The sequence below is a fragment of the Melopsittacus undulatus genome, chromosome 10 (genome assembly GCF_012275295.1).
Source record: "Melopsittacus undulatus isolate bMelUnd1 chromosome 10, bMelUnd1.mat.Z, whole genome shotgun sequence".
NCBI classification, from domain to species: domain Eukaryota; kingdom Metazoa; phylum Chordata; class Aves; order Psittaciformes; family Psittaculidae; genus Melopsittacus; species Melopsittacus undulatus.
The window spans coordinates 31940861-31962462 of record NC_047536.1 but is presented as its reverse complement, the minus strand read 5'-3'; the positions used below and the strand labels follow the sequence as shown (position 1 = coordinate 31962462).

Sequence of the window (21602 nt, the reverse complement as noted above, 5' to 3'; positions counted from 1 at the left end):
TGAGCTATAAATCTCTGCTTTTCGACTGCTAAACTCCCTTTTGGGTTGTTTTTGACGTTAGGAATTTTCTCTGATAACAGAACTTAATTTGCCTTTAAATATCACTTTGTGACAGGATGATGGAGTGGGGATTCTTGGAGCGAGCCTGTGCCAGCCGGGGAAGGGAAATTCTGCTGCGGCTTTTGTTTCCTTCCAGCACTGACATTTAGCTCTTTAAAGAGTATGTTTATTTTATGCTTGGCAGGGGTGTGTGTGCACACATCAGTGTCCAGACAGATGGGAACAGCCCAAGCAAGTGCTGCTCTCCCTTCCCTGTGGCACCTGGGGAAGGGGAGCTGCTATGTGGAGAGCCTTAAGAACATGAAATAAAAGTAAGGATGTTGTGGTATTTGATACAAGGTTCAGTGGGAACCTCTTACCCCAAGAACAACCCAAAAGCCAAGGCCCACAGAACAGCTTCATACCCATAGTGTGTTATGTACTGTAGTGCTGCTTGCTCGGGTCAAGGCTAAATCTAAGGTGTCTCCCAGCACAACCTTCTGAGTAGAGCCCATAGCCACAAAGTCTTGTGTTCTGTTTGAGTTCTGGTGGGAGCTGAGCTCCCTAATGTGGCTCTGCAGCAGCTATGTCATACTAGGAGTTTGCTCTGCAGGCTGCTTGTGAGCAGCAGCATCTGCAAAGTGCCAGCTCATGTATTCAGCTTGGATCCCCCTAAGCTCTCCCTGGTTTTCACAATGCTTTGAGCAGCCAACTAACTCTGTGTTCCTTTCTTCCAGCTCTTCCACGTAGCATATGTCCTGATCAAATTTGCCAATTCCCCTCGTCCTGACCTCTGGGTGCTGGAGAGATCTACTGACTTTGGCCTTACCTACGAGCCCTGGCAGTATTTTGCCTGTAAGTATGCCAGTGTTCCAAGGGAGCTGCAGTCTCATGCCAGGTAATGCAGCCATGGTGAAGGCAGCAATTGGTGCATGTATGAGGCTGGGTTTGGAGTTTTATAGAGAATACTCATTGGTGCTCATCCAAATGTATGTGGATGCCAAAGCTGGCACAGTTAGACCTTGCTTGTCCAGGTCTGGAACATAAGATTTCCTATCATCTCCTCCCTGCCATCCTCTCTCTGCCTGTCCTGTACTGCATCCAGACTGATGTATTTCACCTCCTCCAGAAGCAAACCAGCTTCCAAGTAACAGAAAAGTCTGGATGCAGAAAACAGTCCCTTTGTGCTTATCAGCACTGGAGATCAGGTACAGCCTGTGCAGGGCAGGGAACTGCTCTCCTGCTGCTGTGCAAGGTGGGATCAGAGACAGCAGCTGCAAACGGCTGCAGAGATCCAGTCTGTGCCTGTGACTTCACTGATTAAAACCTGATCCCTTTGTAGAAACAGCTGTTTCTACAAACCCCTTCTCCCAAAGGGTCTATGGGGTAGCCAGATGCTGAGGAACTTGTTAACCACCAGCTCCTCCCTGAAGCAGCCTCAGTAATTGGGAGAAGATGTGAGTTAAGATCTACAGCCAGAGCTTAAAACCTGGCAAGGACAGACCTCAGAGCACTCAGAGGCCTTGCTGTGGGTTGCCCCTAAAGGCTCGTATTTCTGGCTTACCTGTCAGCCTGTGCTTTAGGTTTGCTGGCCTTTTTTTGTGCAGGAATAAGCATCTTGGGGCCTGTCACAGTCATGTTATTGCATGATATAGGGCTGAGCAGGGAGCTCTTGCCCCACTTGCTTGTTTCTGCGTGCAGTGGCCGTGCTGCAATGGCTGGAGTCCTCTCCCCTCCTGCAACACCAGTGCCCGTTACCACCCCCCTTGAGAAGTGACGTGCAGTGATCCAGCCCAGTGGAAAATTCCCATGGAAATAAAGAGGTGGCTGCTCCAAAACCTGCCAGATTTGCTAGCACAACAAGTCCTTTGCAGAGGTTTATTTTTGGCCTGGGGAGTTCTGTAGGTGGTCTGATAAAAACACTGCTCAGCTCAGTAACAAGAGCTGTCAGAAACCCAAGCGTCCTCCAGAGACACCAGTGGCCATGCCCTGGATGACACCATCCCCATGGGCTCAGCGCTGCCCCTCGTGCCCTGCTCATCACTGGGGGTGTTGGGTTCCCCAGGCTGCCCTGTGCTCCCCAGCCAGGCTGCTGAAGTGGTTTTGGGCTTATCCCTGTGGGGTCAGGGAGTGACTCATGGAAAGCATCTGTTGGTGCAGCTGAAGGGCTCTGGAGGGACCGTGGCAATGCAAATCCTCCATGCATCACGGCAGGGAGCTCCGTGCTTCCTTGGCCACCAAAGGAGAAGCAGGAGAGCACCACTGGTGGTGGTGTTTATCTGCATGAAGGATTCCCCACACAGCGTTTCAAATGGGGACAGGACATGAAAGATGCTCAGTCCCAGCTGCTCATCCAAGCCCATAGAGCCTCAGCTCATCGTGTTGTGCAGGATCAGCTCACTTTGTCTCCCTTTGCTGGGCAATGCCACCGCAGAGGTGCAGGCAGCCATAGCACAGTGAGGCTCTGCCCTTTCCTCTGCTTAGGGTAGGCTTCTGCAGTTTGTTGTTCCTTTAAAGCATTGCTGTGGTTTAAGGCTGATGGGTTGCTCTGGTTTAGCTCAAAGAGCCCTGTCTCTGGCTCACATGGTTGTGCAGGTTGCAGTAACTGCAGGAGTTCTCTGGTTTTCCTGAGTAGCTGCTCTTGCTGAGCATCCTGTTCCATGTCCAGCCACAGAATGATGGAAATCCATCATCTTGAGCCAGTGGTGACAGGCTCCTCACCTGGGGCTTCAGAACAAATTGCCTTTAAAAAAGCATCTGGTGAAGCTAAAGCTTGGTGGCCAGGGACCTGATGTTAAATGTTTCCACACCATCTTCCTGTGGATGCAACCGAGCTCCTGCTGTTGCTAAAACAGTGTTTCATGGAGTGAGACCACATTGCTGGAGATGAAGCAACAGAGAAGTGAAGGCAGGCGAGGCAGTAGCTCAATGTGCTCCCCCCTTCCTGTTCCTCCTGTCTGGCTTAGCCTACCAGTGCCACACGTGGAGTGACTGGCATGCCTTCTGGAGGCACATTGCAACAGATCTGAGGGATTATTCCCATGAATTAGGTTGATGTTTCCCCACCAGCTCCCTGTGAGCTGAGCAGTGCTGGCAGGAGCAGCACGTTCTGTTGGCTGCCTTCTCTTTCTTCTCCTTCGGGAACATTGCACTGCTGGGAGCTTCTGGCACAGGTGAAATGGGATTAGGAAGAAGCAGCCTTTGCCCCAGGCTCTTCCCTGGGGGAGCAGTCCCTGAGAGTGGCACTGTGCGGGTTTTGGCATGGATAGATCTGGGTGCTCACTACCCTGCACAGTCCGGTCCTGAACTGCCCCACCATATTCACTTGGCTCTGCCAGCACAGGGATGTCAGACATCCTTGGGGACGAGTGTACTGGACTTGCAGGAGAAGCCATGCAGGGAAGCCAGGACATTCCTACTGCAGCAAGGAGAGCCTTGGCATGCAGTGTTCCCAAAGCAGGTTGCAGGGCCCGCAGTGTGAGTGCCTTTAGCCAGCCTTGCATTGCCACTTAGTGGCAGTAGCCCTAGACTGCTGTCGCCAAAGGGTGGTTATGGGTGGCTTTGGCATTTCTGTGGTGGTTGTGCCTTGTGGTTGCTCCCTCTGTGTGGTTCTGTGCTGGGACCTTAAGGAGCCATGTGAACATGATGGTACAGGCTCCTCCATCAGCAGAGCTCTAGCAGCACAGAGCCCTTCCTCAGTCCAGCACAAGCAGTGTGGGAAAATCAGTGCAGGGCTCTGAGTTGTTCCTTTTCTCTCATCTCTGGTGGATGAACAGCCTCCAAGAGGGACTGCATTGAGAAGTTTGGACTGCAAACAGTGGATCGTATCACCAGGGATGACCACGCCATCTGCACCACGGAATACTCCCGGATTGTGCCTTTAGAAAACGGGGAGGTGAGAGCTGCACATTTCCAGCCCCTGGGGTCTCAGTGACTGGAGGTGCTCTTATTGGCTCTTGAATGCCACTTAAAACGACTCAGTTAAACCAGATGAGGCTGACAGGGAACCAGTTCAGTTGTCCTGAAGGGAGGTAAAGATTGGGATGGGCTGAGGGAGGGTTTCATTTCCTCCACCCCACAGGATTGCACAGATTTGTTTCCATAGAGTCACAGAATGATTTGGGTTGAAAAGGACCTTAACTGCCATCTGGTTCCCATCCCCTGCCATGGGCAGGAACACTTCCACTAGACCAGGTTGCTCCAAGCCCCATCCAATGTGGCTTTTCCCCTCCTTGCATTCCCAGATTGTTGTCTCCTTGGTGAACGGGCGCCCAGGAGCCATGAACTTCTCCTACTCTCCTCTCCTGCGGAATTTCACTAAAGCCACCAACATCAGACTGCGCTTCCTGCAGACCAACACGCTGCTTGGGCACCTCATGGGCAAAGCTTTAAGGGACCCTACGGTGACAAGGAGGGTAAGGCAGACCTTGATACCTCTTGTTCATGAGATGGAAGTGTTGGAGGGCTGTGCGTGCCACCTCTGGGGAGAAGACATCCCTGGATGCTGCCCATGGGGACTTGCTGTCTCTGTACTTGTGCTCCCCAAACATCTGCAGCAATGTCACTGCTGCTGTGGCTGGAGCTGGAGGCTGCTTGGGAAGAGTTTGCTTAGCACCAACAATGTGAAGCTGGGAAGTGCCTCCTGGCATCACATGTGGCTTTCTGGCTATGCTGGGAGACCTGACTTATAGCTAAAGGGCTCTGTTAGCACTGATGGGTCCAGCTTGTCATTGTAATGGAAATATTCCAACACATCATTTTGCTGCTGAGTCTAGGGCAGTCATGAAGCTTATTCATAAAGATACTAATGGTCAACTTTTCTTGTGCTCTCCAGTATTACTACAGCATCAAAGATATCAGCATTGGAGGGCGCTGTGTCTGCCATGGCCATGCAGACGTCTGTGATGCCAAAGATCCCAATGACCCTTACAGGTACATTTTCCAGTGTTCTTTGTAAAAGTGTTTGAATTGTGCTAAGAGTGAAAGATTCCAGTGGGAGCTGTGTCCTGGCCTGAGCTCAGAGTTGTGCCAGCACTGTTGTCCATAGCTCTGCCCTGAGAGGGGATCCGAAATTGGTCCAGCCAAAGTAGCAGAAGTTGTTTTGTTTAAACAGACTATTCTTCAGCCAGATCAGCTCCCTGATCTGGTTTCCCTGCCTACATTGTCATCCCCATGGGAGCAGTGCTGGAACGGGAGGGTGGGTGACCAGAGACAATACTGTTGTTGGACATGGAGCCTTCTCCCAGGGCTGCTTTCTGAACTTGCCCAAAGAAGTCTCTTGCTTCCTTCATGGCTTCTTAAGCACTGAGGCAATGCTTTCATAAACAGATGCTCTCCCAAGAAACCAGAGACTCTACTGCCCGTTTCTACTCATAAGAACCATAAATTGGTTGTATTACATAGCTAAACAACTACTCTTTGCAGAAGAACAAGAGCATGCAAAGCAGTTACTTTTTGGCTCATGGGACTCTTCCCATCTGCCTTGGCAACTTGAAATGCCAAAGAGCTGCTTCAAACCATGAAAGTTTGCTTCTTAGCCATCTGTTTGCAGCCTGAATATTGCCTTTATGAAAGGGATGGCTAGATTCAGCTGGACGAAGGAAGCTTGTATTTCTTTCTCATCAGGATCATGTAGAGCTTTTGGGTCTTTTAAAGTAAAATTCCACTGAGTCCCAGCCAAGGTTAAAGGTGCTAAGCACTAAAAAAGATGTATTGGTAAGCAAGCCTGCCTTAGTATGCCAAACTCTGACAAAGGGAAGTTCATAAGTATTTGAATGCACAGTTCCTTGGTTTTGTTTTAGCTTTTGGTGCTGCTGGATGCGGTATCGGTGTCCCAGGGCAAAAGAACTTCATGGTGCTAAGTGATTCTTTAACATCTGGGTGTACTGTTGGCTTGGGGTTTTCCAGGAAGGGTGGGAGAATTAGAGGAGTTGTGTTGGGAATCTTTGTTCAGTGCCACTTCTCCTGACAACTGTCTCTGCCTCCCCTAATTCTCCTCCTCCACTCTCATCAGGATGCATTTGGCATCTTCGCCCTTGGCCACAAACCATGCTCTAACATTGCAGCACATGTTCATAAGCAGCTGTTGCATTTCACACAGAGCAGATCGTGCTTGCCAGGAGGAGAAAACATTTCCTACTTGGGTGCTTTGTACAGTCAGCACAGAACATCTGTAAAGCCCTTTGTGATACATCAGGACAAAGCTGCTGGGTAAACAGAACTTCTCTTGGCATTGCTGTGCCCTGTTAGCAAGCCCAGGAGCACGGAGAAGTCAGCAGAAATACAATACTTTCAGTTGAGAAAATGAGTAATTGGTGAAACGCTGCTATTCTCCAAGGCTCCAGCAGCAGCTGTGTGCAGCCTTCCCACTGAAGTGGGCACTGCTGGGCAGTTATCCCACCCCTCCTGCCCTCAGGTAGCCCATACCTGCCATAACGCTGCATGGCAAGAGGCACTGCAGAGGCAGTTTGGGCTCAGATGCACTGTCCCTTCTTGTCATGGGTCCTGGCTGTCAGAAACGTGTCATTTCTTCAGAAACCTGTGCAACCCATGTGAGTAGGAGTGTGCTGTGTCCCTCTGCACACATCCTGCCTCTTCAGACGCTGATGTGTGACAGCAACAGGGCAAGGAAATGCAAACAGGGAGACGAGGAATGTGAATTGGCCCGGCACTATTAAAAATCCCAGTTATGCCTCAGCCTGTCTGGGAGGTCTCTGCCTCTCGTTTTAACTTCTCTCTTCTGCACATGCCTGTGTTTCTTGTGCCTGTTGCCCAAAAAGGCAGGATGAGCACTTTGACAGAGGTGAGGTGAGCTAGAAATCTTGGCAAAGGCTTTAGGACATGATGGAGCATGTTCGTGAGCTGACTTCCTGGCCATAAATGATAATGTTTACCCAGCTTTGGAAACCTTCTCTGAAGTGCCAGGCTACAGAGGCTGCAAATCCAGCTGTGTCAAGCTGATCCCTGCATGTGTATGCGCATGGGTCTCACTGTGTGGGCAGGTATAGCCTCCTCAAGGGGCTCTGCATTTGTTGCAACTGTCTCTCTTTACCCCAGAATCAAATGGGCTGCATTAAGGGACACTGTCCTGGTTAAAGGTGGACACCAAAGGATCAAGCATAAACCTTTCTCCTGGCAAACCTGATGAGCAGTGAGAAAAGCATCAGCAGGGACCTGGCACATTGCAGAGAGCCCAGACAGGAGCCATGTGTTAACACGTGCCTGATGTGAGCTCAGGAGAGCCCTGCAAGTGCTCTGCTTCTGCCTCATGTGAGTGACTTTGTGGGTTCATTGCCCCATCATGGGTGCAGCAAGAGAGGAGACAACCACAAACTCCAGCTGGTGCTTCTGTGCCTGATGCTGAAGACAACCAGCAAGACAACAGCAGCCTGACTGGTCAGAAGCAGATCTGCAGGAGGAGATAAAGGATGCTTTCCCATAGCTGAATCCTGAATCTTGCCCATTATGGAAGGGGAAAACACCGTGTGTACTGGTAGATCCGTGAATCCCTTTTGCAGGTGATTTTCCCCCAGTACAGTGAGAAGCAGTCAGAGGAAGGGGTTGTTATTCTTGGTTGGGCTACTCAGATGTCCTGGTCAAAAGCAGATGCAGTGCTTGTGTGCTGCTCTCAGTCTGACTCAGCTGCCTGCTGGAAACTGTTCTTTGTTACTGAGCATCAATTCCAGTGGGAAGACTGTGGTTTTATTTTTTATAGCAGGATGACCAGGAAATATGTGCTCTGTGAACACAGCCGCTCCCTCTTCTTCCTTGTATATATTCAATCAATGAAACATGTAAATATTGTGGCTTATGCATATTTGTGCATAATTCACTCGCAGCACAGACTCTGCACAAGGTGCTGTAAAGCTGCTGTGATAGATGAGCTGTCCGAGAGGTCGTTGCTGACTCTGGACAGCAGAGACTAAATATATAGCTCCTCCTCCATCTGAAATGTGCATCTTCACTCATTGAGTGCCATCTTTTTGCATTCTGGGAACTGAACCAGTGCTTTCAAACATCTTGAACATTAAAGAGCCAGGGTGTGTGGTTGGAGCCACGTCCTCCAGCCAGGGAGATTAACACTGCTCAGCAGGTTTATACATTGCCTTCTCAGTGACCGTCTTTCTCCACACATATGTATATGATTGAAGCAAACATGCTGAGTGTTGCCTCCACATTTCAGATCATCTCATATTTCATTATAATGAGGTCACTTCTCCCATGCTCTGGCTGTTCACTGTACATACCCTTGCAGGTCCCACATCTTAAAAACACGTGTAGGTGGAAAGCACTCAGCTCACTGCAGCCTTGGTGGAGCGTGTCCATGCTCCTGCATCTCACCCAGAATGACTGCTCCATTTGTTCCTAATGTTTTAAGAAATTACATTTATTTTTAAACACGGCTTTTGAATGGAAAAGCATTGAAGGAGGGAGCCATGGGAGTGGCAGCCCAGCCCTGAGGGGAAATGAGTAATAACAGATAAAAGCTGGAACATGCTGTATTATCCATAAGTCTAATACAACAGAAAGCGTTTGTGTTGGATGGGAATCGCCTTCTGCTAAGTGGAAGTTTTGGAGGTGATGTCACTGATGTTAATGAATCACCGTTGCGGTGGAGCAGGGACAAGATCCATCAGTCCAGGGCTGAGATTTCTTGTCTGGTGCCTCCGGAGCCGCCTGTTTACCCAGCACAGCCTGGCCTGTGCCGGCTGGGCAGAGCAAGGAGGTGCATTGCACAGGGAGCGTGGGGCCAGCATCTGCTAAAGGACTTAATTCAGGTTTCATGGCCTTCCTCTCTCAAGCACAGGTATTCCTGGAGGAGCAGATGGGACCCATGTGGCCCCATCCAGGTCCAGCTCTGGGTTACCATTTCCTTGCTACCCCTGCACAGTGCTGGAGACATCTTTGCACACCATGCTACTCCTTCACGAGTAATTCACTTCAGCTCAGGCTGCTACATCCAACCATTTCACATGTTACTGTCTGACTAGGCAGTGGCACACTGATCATTGTCTCCCTATGAAGAAAATAAGAGTGATGCTGGAGAAGGAAGGGAGAGAATGACACTGGAGGAGCAAGTTTGGCTTAGAAAACATACAAATCAGCAATTCAAACATAGAAAAAAAGCCTTAGAAGCCTCTTTTTAGACTATTTGGATTAACAAACATCCCTCATTTGATCTCTATCATGGCCACAAGCTCATCTGTACCATGTTCCTATCCCTTTCAGGCTGCAGTGCGACTGCCAGCACAACACCTGCGGCGGGTCCTGCGATCACTGCTGCCCCGGCTTCAACCAGTTCCCGTGGAAGCCTGCCACTGCCGACAGCGCGAATGAATGCCAGCGTGAGTTGGAGTGGGGTTTTCCTGCCTTTTCCAGCTGCTCTGCAAGGCACAGCTTGCCCTGTGCTTCACCAGCCCCTTGGTGCAGTGCAGGGAAGCTGTTGACTGCAGTGCTGGGGTTTGTGGTGTGGGGCACTGCGGGAAGTGAAGGTCACTGGCACTGCAAGAAAGAGCACTGCAGTGGTTAGTTGTGCTCAGTTGAGGCTCACACAGGGAGGCCCATTAGGTCTAATGGGACTTTGATTCTGCTCCTGTTCCTGTTCCTCCCCCGTGTCCAAGGGTTCGTGCAGGCAAGACTCATTGCTCAATTCCTTCTCCAAGATGAATTACATTTGGATGTGTTTACACACAGGATGTCTTTATTTGTGCAGAGAAACCTTTGGTACATGCCGACAGTGGAATTTATGCTGCACTGGGAATGCAGAGCATGGAGCACATTTACCTCAGACAGTCTCTTATAAACTCAGGGCAGCAAAGGACAGCTGGATCTTGGGGGTTTGTAAAGAGCACCCTCATTGGGTGCTCACCTCTATCCTGGGTGGGATAAAAGAGGCAAGAATGCTGCCCTCTAAACCAGACTACTTGAGGCCCCATAGTTGGGTAATTTCTTTCTCGTCTATACATGCCTGCACATATTTGACTTCTGATTTTGTGCCTGCTGCGTTCTTCCAGTGCAGACTGGGCTTTGTGAGAGAGTTGCTGCTTGTGTGGCTTTGAACTGGAGCACTTCTGGGAGCTTGACTGCTCATGTAACCACCCAGATGCATTCACACACCTTTCCTCCTTGAAAAGTAACCCTTCCAAAGTCAAACCCACAAGACAGAGTTCTTATCTGAAGATCCAGCTGGTGACTGAAGGGTCTTCATGGATTGGTGGCTTAGCTAACATCTGCCTGTATTTTCAGCTTGCAATTGCAATGGCCATGCCTATGACTGCTACTACGACCCAGAGGTGGATCGCCACAAAGCCAGCAAAAGTCAAGAGGACAAGTTTGAAGGGGGAGGTGTTTGCATTGACTGTCAGGTAGGCCTGAAGAGCTCCTGTGTTTGTTTCTGCTGTTGCTGTGAGCTCCATGAACCCCTCATATGCCCCCTTACCTAGAAATTTAGTCTCAGCTATAGATTAAAGGAGTGTGCACCAGTAATGAAGGCAGCAGTTGGGTTCCTAGCTGTCCCCTGGGTAGCATCATTACCTTTCTGATGCTTCAGGGTTAGATCTGCACTGGGAGGGACTGGTTGGTGCTGAGCACACTGGGAAGTACCTGCCTGGTTTGCAGTGCTCAGCTGCTGCCAGCTCTCTGGATCTTTCTCTGACCACCAAAATGCCAGTCTCCTCAGTCTCTAAGGTTCCCAATGGAAGTGGGGAGAGTGGCTCTTCTGCTCCCAAGGTGACTGTGGGCTGGTTAATTCATGTCATGATAGGAAACTTTTAGCTGTACTGTCTTGCTGGGAGCAAACAGATTGCTCCCATCCTCTTAGCACAAGATGGGCAGGGCATTTTACCATCTGAAGCAAGTGAAATGGGCTCAAGGTCAGTATGAACCTGAAATTCATACTGTGTTTATAGGAGGATGCAGTTTACAGGAAATGCTTTGTTTTCAAATTGATGTATGTGGAATTCTGAGCAGATTCAGGTCTTGTGTGTGCTGACACTGCTGAGCTGCTTCCTCTGCCCCTGAAGCTGTTAGTACATCTTGCAGATGAACATCAATCCTGCAGGTAGAGAAACTGATCCCCCCTAACCCACTGTTTTTCAGCATCACACCACCGGCATTAACTGTGAGAGGTGCATCCCAGGATACTATCGGTCCCCTGACCACCCCATCGACTCTCCGTACATCTGCTATCGTGAGTGTGATCTCCCCTGCATGTTGTAGATACTCTCCTGGACCTGGTGGCACGGGGAAGGGTGGTCTGCAGGATTGGGCTGGGAGATGTTTCTGGTATAGTGAATCTGGCACCATGGTGTGGCCACATGGGTGGTTCCTGCTGCAGCTGGTACAGATGTATGCGTGCATGCTGGCAGTACGTGTGCCTCCAGTCTTTGTGTAAACAGAAGTGTTGGCATGTTCCAAGGCTAGAATGAGCTAAGAATGTGTTGTCCCCCTTGCTGTACCCAGAGGGAAATCGAGTCTTAGCTGTCATCTTTGTACTCTTTTCAGCTGGCAATTGCAGACCATTGGTCTCCATACCCTAAGGGAGGGATTTCTAGACAGCAGTGGGTTATAGGCTTGCTGGGGAGCCCAGCTCAGTCTGAGGGCTGTGACACATCAGCTCTTTTACACTGTTGCCATTGCCAGCATCTCTCTTGGGCATTTGGGATCTCCTGGAAAATCCAGTCGGGATTGTGCTGCTTTACCTGGGACCTCACAGTGAGGCAAGGACAGCAGCAGCAGTTCCTCTAATGACCCAATCTCTATTCCTGCAGCAGATGGGGGGGGTCCCTTCCAGAGGCTCTGTGTTGTAGTGATGCTTCTGTGATGCTCATGGCTAGCGAGGGTCTCAGTGACAACCGCTGCTGGCTTGTCCCTCCCTGCAGGGTGTAACTGTGAGTCTGACTTCACTGATGGTACCTGTGAGGACCTCACCGGCCGCTGTTACTGCAAACCCAATTACACTGGGGAGCACTGCGATGCCTGCGCCGAGGGATACCTCGACTTCCCCCACTGCTACCGTAAGTGGGGGCTGTGGGGTTGTGGTCAGGTCTGGGACCCCATAGACACAGTGGGTGCAGGAAGGGCCAGCAGCTCCAGCTGGGGCTGCTCTCCGGGTACCTTTCCCCCATGCCATGTGGCAGGTCCCAGGAAATGTTCTTGCAGGTAGGGACAAGTCAAAGTTTGGCTTGGGTGGAAGCTGGAGCAGAGCTGAGCTGGGCTAAACCAAGCTCATTGGAGTCAACAGGAACTTCCCTTTTGGCTGGGGTCTCATCTCTCTGTGAAAGTCATCTTTCCAGAGCCCAGGTTAAGAATGGCTGTAATGGATCTTTGTTCAGTGGGATATCTGCACTTTGTTCCATGTTCCACATCTGCATTCAGCCTGTTCAGCTTTGGGACTGTCAACCCCTTGATATCCCAGCAGGATTTCTTTGAGCACGTGTGATGACCTGTGCGATGTCTCTTTCTCTGTGCAGCCATTCCAGCTTTCACTCACAACGATACTGGAGAACAAGTGCTTCCTGCAGGACAGATAATAAGTAAGCAGTGCAGTTTTCCTTGATTTTTTCTCAATCACCATCCTATCATTCTGTTATATCTCACCATCCAGTGCAAGATCAGGTCTTCAGCTTACAGGGCATCTATGTTGTTAAAGACAGTCCTGACTCAGAGTGGTTTTGAGAGAGGATGCAGCTGATGGGGGTGTCCCTTCTGGCCTCCCTGTAAAGGAACATCCCCTAAGATCACAGAGGGGCTGTGGCTGAGCTGGAACTTGAGCGAGTTCTCCCACATCTCAGCCTTTGGGTCCACATATGAACCTGTCCTTCTGCCACACTTGCTTGTCCTGTGTTTTCCATGAGGTGGGTCCATGCTGATGGCCCCTCTGCCCAGAGCTGCTTGCTGCGTTGCTTTCTCTGTTGTTTTGAAAGCTCACCCATGCCCACATCCCTGCTCCCCTCCACCTCCTTCCTCTTATCCTCACTTATCTCAATTCATCTCCCTTGAGCTTTTTTGTCTCTTTTCCCACCGAATCCTCCCCTGTCTCATGCTCCCCAGTGCACTCCAGATAACCTTTTCCTTCCTCTGATATTTTAAACTCTATCTTCCAGACAGTTTTTGCTTTCCTGAGCTGTGATGTCTCACTTCCTTTCTCATTTCCCCACCTCCCCTTCCCTCTGGTTCTTGGATGATTTTTGCCCTTCCCTCTCCCACTGCTGTCAGTGAAGACAGGGCTGGCCTCAGCACCCACTTGCGCTGGTAGTGGGAAGGTCTCAGGTGCAGCTGAGCATGGAGTGCCCAGAGAAAGCCCAAACCCCAGCCTCGTTAGCTGGAGGCTCTGCTTGTTCTGCACAGCTCTTGGGCAATGCTGCACTGAATCAGCTCTGTGGCTGAGGTCTCCCAACTCCACTGTAACCCCATGAGCCTGGTGTGCTCATCACCTGAGCAGGGTTTGGTTAAAACATTTGCATCCAATAGGAAGGTTATTAGGAGGCAAATGCTTGAGTTGTTACCTCTCGTACCCCCCCTGTCCTTATGTACATCTGCCCAGCAGCAGAGATCGACTAACAGCTGTGTGTGGTTGTTTCTTGTGTGTGTCCCCACTCCAGACTGTGATTGCTATGCTGGTGGGACCGAAGGCAACGCTTGTCGCAAAGACCCTCGGGTTGGGATGTGTGTGTGCAAACCCAACTTCCAGGGAACACACTGCGACCAGTGCTCCCCAGGCCATTATGGACCCGGCTGCCAGCGTGAGTGACTCAGCCCCAAGCTCACCCTGCTACCTCCGTGCTGGGGAGGAACGTGCCTCTCGCTGTCCTTCACTCACACTGCAGTTCTCCAGCCCCACTTCCAAGCGACAAATTCCCATGATTTTTACTGGTATTTTCCACCCAGCCCTGACCCTCCAGCATCCTCCCAGCCTGGGGGGCACTTGAGAAATTCCCTATGGATATAAGCTATGGGCCAGGCATGCTTGCTGTCAGCTGCATCCCCCCCTCCATAGTTTCTCCAATGACTTAATTTCCACCCCAGAGGAATAAGCACTCTGGTTCCTTTCCTAGGGAGAGGAAAGCTGAAGAAGCTGCTTATTTATTAGTGCTGCTGTTGCTTTCCAGCCTGCCAGTGCTCCGGCCCTGGTCAGTACGATGGTACCTGTGACAGTGAGACAGGGCAGTGTCTGTGTCGAACGGGATTCGAAGGGCACTTGTGTGACCGGTGTGCTCCTGGCTACTTCAACTACCCCCTGTGCCAGCGTGAGTATCTGTCAGCCGTGGGCCTGGGTGGGCATGCACAAAGCCAGAGTGTTCTGGCAGGTTCTGAAGGACTGGAAAGTGCTTTTGTGGGTGTTTTAGAGGATATAGCAATGGGTAAAAATCAAGTTTGAATGCTCAGAGCACCACCTAAATGCCTATGTAGGAAGCTTGGGAAGGAAATCATATTGCCATGAGCTTTGTCCTTTGCTCCCAGCACCAGGCACACGGTTTCTCTCTGTTGCAGTATGTGGCTGCAGTGCTGTCGGGACGCTTCCAGGAGGCTGTGACTCTGATGGGAAGTGCTTCTGCAGACCTGAGTTTGCAGGGCCACGGTGTGAGCAGTGCAGCCCTGGGTACCACTCCTACCCTCACTGCTATGGTAAGGGCATTAACCTTCAGTCACCTGCTGAGAAACATGCCTGGTTTTGCAAGATTTTGGTGTTTTTCAAAATCAAAACCTGCTTGGCTTGCACTGAATTTGGCAGGCTTGTTTTGGAGGTCATGGATCATGCCCAAGCCTGGAAGACAAAGCAGTTTTTATCAGTCATGCTTCCTCATCACAGCCCCGCTGTGACCTGGTGTCTCAGCTTATGCCTTTTTTTGTCTTCTTAGCATTAACCTACTAAACTGTTGAGGAATGTTGAATGGGCTATAAAAACCCTCAGTGGCGTTTTCCTGGTATAGCCATGACTCCAGCTGAAAATACTGCCTGTCTTTCCAGGGGATTAAGGAATTAATTTAGTTCTGATGGAAATGGCTAATTCCTGTGGGGCTGAATGATGATTCAGACCAGCAGTGGTTGGCCACGAGTCATCAGGCTGTTGATATTCCTGCTCTTACAGCTTGCTCTTGTGATTCCCGGGGTGCTGTGGACAACAACTGCAGCCCTGCTGGCCAGTGCCGATGCCACATGAACTTTGCAGGACATACCTGCAACCAGTGTGCCCTGGGCTTCTATGGGTACCCCAGCTGCACACGTGAGTAACCACCATCGGGTCTCAGTGGAGAGAAGGGAATAGCTGCTGCTGCTGGCTTAGTAATAGCTTGCCTTTCCGTAACCAGCCTCCTGGGGAAGGTTAGATTAGATATTAGGAAGTATTTCTTCCCCAAAAAGGTTGTCCAGCACTGGGCGAGGGGAAGTGGTAAAGTATTTATATGTAGGATATATATAAATACCTCGAGGTATTTAAATGACATGTAGATGTGGCACGTAGGGACATGGTTTAGTGGTGGCCTTGGCAGTGCTGTGCTAACATTTGGACTTCATAATCTTAAAGGTCTTTTCCAACCTAAACAATTCCATGATTCTATGATTCTATCCACTTCCATGAGCATTGAGTCACAGAGTTGCTGATACCAGGGGTGAGCAATGCCTGTGGCAGGTGCCTTCAGCTCCAGACACTCTGCATAGCCCTCCCAGCAGTGTCCCCATCTCCCTCCCTGCCGGCAGTCCGACTGGAAGCCAGATGGACTCATATGTCTCCCAGCAAGAATTTAGTGCTCATTAAGAAATCATCTGTGATACAATTTCCCTGAAGCAACAAAAGAGCATCATCATCATCATCACCCTCTTGCACCATACCAAATGTAGACGCCTGAGCTGCAGCCAGCTGGCAGAGGGCTGCTCACAAATGCTGATGCCGGCGCTATGCCTTTGAAGAGGCTGGAGACGGAGATGAAGTGGCCTCACAGGAGTTAGTACTCACTTCTGGGTTTGGTTTTTTCTGCCTCATAAAGCACTGCCCAGACTGCAGAGCTGTAGAGGAGTCACAGCAAGGAAAGAAGAGAATCTGATTTCTTTTTAGTCTGTTGTTTTATAACAGTGTTTTGCTGTGAGCCAGTCTGAGGGTGTCAGCTTAAACCAGCCCCTTTGGCAGGGATTTGAGGAGTGCTGGCTGGGTAAGGAGGGCACAGGCAGCTCCCTGGCAGCTCGCTGACCTTTCATGTGATAGGGCAGCAGGATCTCGACATGCATTAGCAGCAGACAAGTCATGCAGGAAGCAGCAGAGCCATTGCCCTGCCCTTGCCCCAGGCTGCTGCCCACATACAGCATCCTCAGGGCAGACCCTGATGGCTGAATGGGTGTTTGGACGCAAATGGGCTGATGCGTCACTGGTCGCTGACCTTTAAGGGATGAAATCACACCTTCCCCTTTTCCTTAGCCTAAACTTTTCCCCACCTCCAGAATTACACATAAATGTATGTAAAACTAGATGTGATAAACATTGCAGCTTCTATTGTTCTTCCTTAGAAAACAGGGTGTTTTCAACCAAGAGCAAAGAATGAGTGTGCATGTTATTTATAACCCATATTTCTGGCTGCTTTGATGGGGATGAAGGTCAGGCAGACAACAGAGGTTGCTGGTGGGAAGCCTTGAATGCAGGAGCCCCTGTGCCCTGCCACATCACCCCTTGCTGTCTCCTCTCCTGCAGCTTGCCAGTGCTCCCGGGAGGGTTCCCTGCACAGCACCTGTGACCAGGACACAGGGCAATGCAGCTGCCGGCCCAGGGTGACGGGGCTGCGCTGCGATAGCTGCCTGCCAGGCGCCTATGGATTTCCACACTGTGAAGGTAACGGCCTCAAGCTGCACCAGGGGAGGTGTAGGTTGGATATGAGGAACAATTTCTTCACTAAGAGGATGCTCAGGCATTGGAACCATTGGAACTGCACAGGGCAGTGGTGGAGTCACCGTCCCTGGAACTGTTCACACACTGTGTAGATGAGGCCTTAGTGACAGGGGTTAGTGGTGGACTTGGCAGTCCTGGGGTAAAGGTAAAGATCTTGATGATCTGAAAGGTCTTTTCCAACCTGTTTTATTCTATGATTGTCATTATCTCATGGGGTGTGACTCGAGTGGCTTGGGACACAGTGGTGTGGTGATGGTAAATGGGCTTATCATCCCCCTAGAGTTCTGCAGGGAAAAAATAACCCCCTTTAAGAACAGCCAGGGTGTGAGCTCTCTATAAATCCCTTATGTCTCTCTTCCAGTGGGCTCCTGTAACCCAGCAGGGTTAGTGACTGCAGATCCCTCGCTGGCCTCGGTGAGTATCAAATGAACCCACCAAACCCTGCAGGTCATTGCTGTGTAATCCTCTTATTCTCACTTTGGGCCATATCATTCTCTAAGCTCAGCCTGAAAGCAGCTATTACCCACACCACAGTATCTGACATCATGTTCAGGCACCATGCTGCAAATTCTCACCTGCTCTTTTCTCCCCATCCCTTTCCCCAGGGCTCCTGTGCATGTCGGGCATACGTTGAAGGCCCAGCTTGTGACAGATGCAAGCCCTTATACTGGAACCTGACTCCAGAGAACCCCTACGGCTGCCTCAGTAAGGAAATGGCATTTGCACAGCCCCAGAAAGTCTCTTCTGTATTGTAATAGTGCAAGACCCAAACCCTAGCCAGTGGGGACCATCACTGCTGGATGGAAGGGATGGTTTTTCTTCCATCTTTACCTTGAAGTGATGGCAAAGCTGGAGTGTCTGGGTAACCCCTACATGGAGCAGGGAAAGGCTGGAGCCTGGAGCTTTTTCCTTGGGATGAAATGCAGGAGTCATGCGATGAGTTGTGCCATTCTCAGCCCTCCCTGCAGACTTCATTTTTTATGGCCAAACGTGCAGGGAAAGCAAGAGGTTTTAGTACTTGTATCCTCAATAGTAGTTGTCCAAAATGAAACACAAGCCCTTGTACAGCACAACCCTCTACTTGACAGGTTCCCAGCTTCACTTATCCAGCCGGTATCCTCTGGTGTGGTGGGTACTGTCCTCCATCAGGCTTCTTCTCAACAGCTGGTCAATCTTATGGCTTTCTTGTTCACCTTTCTCCTCCCAGGCTGCAAGTGTGAGACCAGGGGCACCATCAGTGGAATTGCAGAGTGCCAGCAGGTGGGTTTGCTCCTCTCTGCTTCCAAGCATGTGCTGTGTTGGGAGTGTTTCAGCTCTGTCTCTCCCAGCAGCTGCTAGAGAAGCCTATCCTGAAGCTGAGCTCTCAGAGGTTACACCACAGTCTGGGCTTGTATGAGAACATAGGATTAAGACCTGTCATAAATTAGGCACCTAAATATTTCTGGGTCTGGCCCAGGATGCTTAGATTTTTGTTTGCCTGCATTGTTGGGTGATTTATGTGGCCACCCACACGCAGGAAGGGATGTAGAGCATGAAACCCAAAATGCTTCTCCAGTGTCTCAGACAAGGATCCAAATAACTGAGAAACAGCTTTGATGTGACTGGAAGGAATGAGCTTCCCTGCCTGCTTCTCTCCTAGGCTGATGGGCAGTGTTTCTGCAAGCCAAACGTCTGCGGCCAGTTCTGCTCGACCTGCAAAGACGGCTACTTCAACATGGAGAATGCAAATTACTTTGGCTGCCAAGGTGAGCCCCGTTCATGATGTGTCAGTGAATGGAGCAGCACAAGAGCTGACCCTGGAGCAAGCAGCTCTGCGTGGTTGCCTTGCCTGTTTGCCCAGGTGTGCTCTGTTGGCCTTGGAGAGAAGAGGCAAGAGATGTCCCACCTCTTGCTTTTGATCATACCATGGCCCAGAGCAGGTGAATGGGAGACCTGACTTCGTGCTTTTGGCACCATTGGATATGGGTCTATCAGGCTGGGGAATGAAAAGCCAGGAAAGGTGCCCCCTTAAGTGCTAAGAACTGATGTGTTTTAACCACTGGCCATGTCATTCCAGCTGTTCCCATCCCTCCTGTTGGGAGCAGGTGGGCATGGAGCTGAGAAGTTGGCTGCTTTCTCTTATGCTCACGGGAAGAGGGAAAAGAGGAGATCCGGCCACTCTCAGCCAGCCCCTGAGGTCTTGGCAGGGCTTGGAAGATGGACCAAGCCATGAGGGTTTGCAGACCTCATTCCTCCATCAGCTGCCTGGAAATAGCTCGGCGCTGAGGTGGAAGAGGAGCCCGATCCAAGTGGGGCCGGGGCCAATATGAAAACGGATACAATGGAATAAAAATAGCGGTCGTGGACGCACCTTTGATGAGTGCCCAGGAGCTTGTTAGTGCATGGGGAATGTCAACAGCCACTTCCTGCCCGCAGGCTGCCGCTGCGACGTCGGTGGGTCCCTGGGGCCATCCTGCGAGGAGCGGAGCGGAGCCTGTCGCTGCCGCCAGAGCACGCGCGGCCCCACCTGTACCCAGTAAGCTGCTGGCAAGAGATGCACCTTGGGGTGCTCTGCCTCCCATTCATCCCCTTGGGGACAGTGTCCTCTGCTGCCACGGGGATGGGGACCTCATTGTCTGGGCTGCTGCCACATCAGCCGCAGAGGTGTCCTCTTGGCTGTCCCTCCAGGTAGCTCAGCAGGTAATGATGCTCTTTCTCTTCCCCAGACCTGCACAGGACCATTATTTCCCTGACCTTCACCACCTGAAGTACGAGCTGGAGGAAGGCACCACACCGGCTGGCCGGGCTGTGCGCTTCGGCTACAACCCCCTGGAGTTTGAGGGCTTCAGCTGGCGAGGATATGCTCAGATGTCCTCCATCCAGGTATGCCTGGTGTCACCGTCCCAGCCCAGCTCCCCATCGGGAGGATGTGGCCGGTGAATTGACATGCTTTTGGCACACATCTTTCACCCCAAGTGCTTCTCAGACCCCCGAAGTCACATGGTGGCCAACATAAACAGCACAGTGTATATATAGCCTGTTCACACAGATATTTCCTGTAGTGCTGGGGATGACATAGACTGATGAGGAGAAACATCCTAAATTGGGAATCCCCTGACATCCTAATCCTTCTAGACAAAGGTGGTAGCTTGGTGATTACTTACAGGGATGTCTATAAACACTGTCTTTGGGTTTCCTCGTGGCTCTTTCATCTGACTCTGCTCTTTCCTGCAGCTCTCTGCTTAAACTTTTCCTCCCTTCTCCAAAAATAAATCAGCTCCTCCTTAGCTGCCATGTTCAGCTTGGAGCTCTTGTTACTGTTCTGCCTCTGCTCTCGCTGTTAGCTGTAACAGTGGTTTACACTAATCTAGAGTTGTTTAAGCCCTAGAAGTGAAGCTGTTTCATCTGTTGACCCTTTATTCTCCTTGGTGGATTCTTCTGCATGGCCCCTGCAGAGGTGTCACCTGTGTGTGTTTGGGGATGGGGGATGCAGGGCAATGATTCTCTGACAGTCTTGTCCCAGTGTGAGATGCTCCTTATTCTGGTGCATGTACTTTCAGTTTTCTTCACTCCTTCATGCTTAGGTAAGATAACAGAGGCCAAATGCATTAGCTATTTCCTGTTGAATGTAGGTAGGAGCTAAGGAACGAACTCCTTGTAGGCTGCCTTGAGAAAACCACAACATTAAAGCTTAAGGATGGAGCTCCTGCTCAGATCTGTGGCTTTTGTTTTGCATCCAGTGTTGGTTTGAGATAGAAATAGGCCTTGGTAAGAAGAGGGCTAGCACATGGCTTTCTGCAGGCAGGTCTCACTTATGGTTTGCTCTCTGCAAGATCCTTGCAGTTTGCTCTCCAGTAGGAAGATGGGTAACTGGAGCTTTGAACACAAGAGTCTCCCTGGCAGACCCCAGCTTTGCCCTGTAAGCAGGAGGGTCTTTAAGCAGATGCTTTGATCTCTTTGAAACAGTTTGGACATAAGCACCTCCTTAACTGGGGTCTTGCTGAGTAGTGTCCAGGTGTGTGGAGGGCTGATAGAACCATCAGTTAGCACCACTAGTCCTTAGTGCAGGGTCCCAAGGGTAAGGAACCAGCTCAATTCGCAGCCTCCTCTAAGCATCAGGGCAGAGCCCCATCAGCACAGCAGCAGGTACTTCAGCATTAGGTACCTGCTTGTTATAGCACACTAAGACCTTGAGAGCAACATGCTGATACCAACAGCAAGAAGTTCTTAAATAGCTTTCCTCTGATGTACCCTGGGATAGCCAAACCACCCTGCTGTGCCACAGCACCTTCCAGATGTGGTCAGAGCCTTTCCACCCCCTTCCCACAGGCAGGCTGCTCCCTTGGTGGCTGGTCCCAAACGGAACAGCATCACAAGGAGCCCATGCCATGACTCTGCAGCAGGGCCAGTGTGCTTTGTCCTCTCCCCGCGCTGTGGCATGTTGCTTTGGGAGCAGTGAGCCGCTTGCGCTGGTAGCTGCGGGCGGTGGAGGTAACTGAAGGTGTGCTCTGCTTCTCTCCCCTTTCTCTCTCCCACCAGCCCAAGGTAGTGGTGACTCTCAATGTGACCTCCCCCGACCTCTTCCGCCTCGTCTTCCGCTACGTCAGCCGGGGGCCCGCCAGTGTGGAAGGGAGGGTCTCGGTCGTTGAGGAAGGAAAGTTTAATGTTTGTGGCAACTGTAAGTGCATTTTTCCACTTCTAGACTCACTCA

General features: G+C 50.7%; 1 protein-coding gene across 2 annotated transcripts in view; it reads left to right on the top strand.

The window, feature by feature from the left end:
* The window catches only part of LAMA5 (laminin subunit alpha 5), an 83033-nt gene that overhangs the window by 33693 nt on the left and 27738 nt on the right, over positions 1-21602 (top strand). Inside the window, exons 3-23 of one of the 2 annotated variants that reach the window (XM_034066585.1) lie at positions 777-894; positions 3816-3934; positions 4284-4454; positions 4874-4971; positions 9268-9383; positions 10285-10403; positions 11137-11227; positions 11919-12053; positions 12510-12572; positions 13641-13781; positions 14148-14285; positions 14530-14664; positions 15128-15262; positions 16718-16855; positions 17274-17326; positions 17518-17617; positions 18120-18172; positions 18552-18657; positions 19328-19427; positions 19618-19774; positions 21431-21569. In XM_034066585.1, coding sequence (XP_033922476.1) covers positions 777-894; positions 3816-3934; positions 4284-4454; positions 4874-4971; positions 9268-9383; positions 10285-10403; positions 11137-11227; positions 11919-12053; positions 12510-12572; positions 13641-13781; positions 14148-14285; positions 14530-14664; positions 15128-15262; positions 16718-16855; positions 17274-17326; positions 17518-17617; positions 18120-18172; positions 18552-18657; positions 19328-19427; positions 19618-19774; positions 21431-21569 — 2425 coding nt within the window. The remainder of the gene's footprint in view (positions 1-776; positions 895-3815; positions 3935-4283; positions 4455-4873; positions 4972-9267; positions 9384-10284; positions 10404-11136; positions 11228-11918; positions 12054-12509; positions 12573-13640; positions 13782-14147; positions 14286-14529; positions 14665-15127; positions 15263-16717; positions 16856-17273; positions 17327-17517; positions 17618-18119; positions 18173-18551; positions 18658-19327; positions 19428-19617; positions 19775-21430; positions 21570-21602) is intronic. The other variant, XM_034066586.1, reaches the window with a different exon arrangement.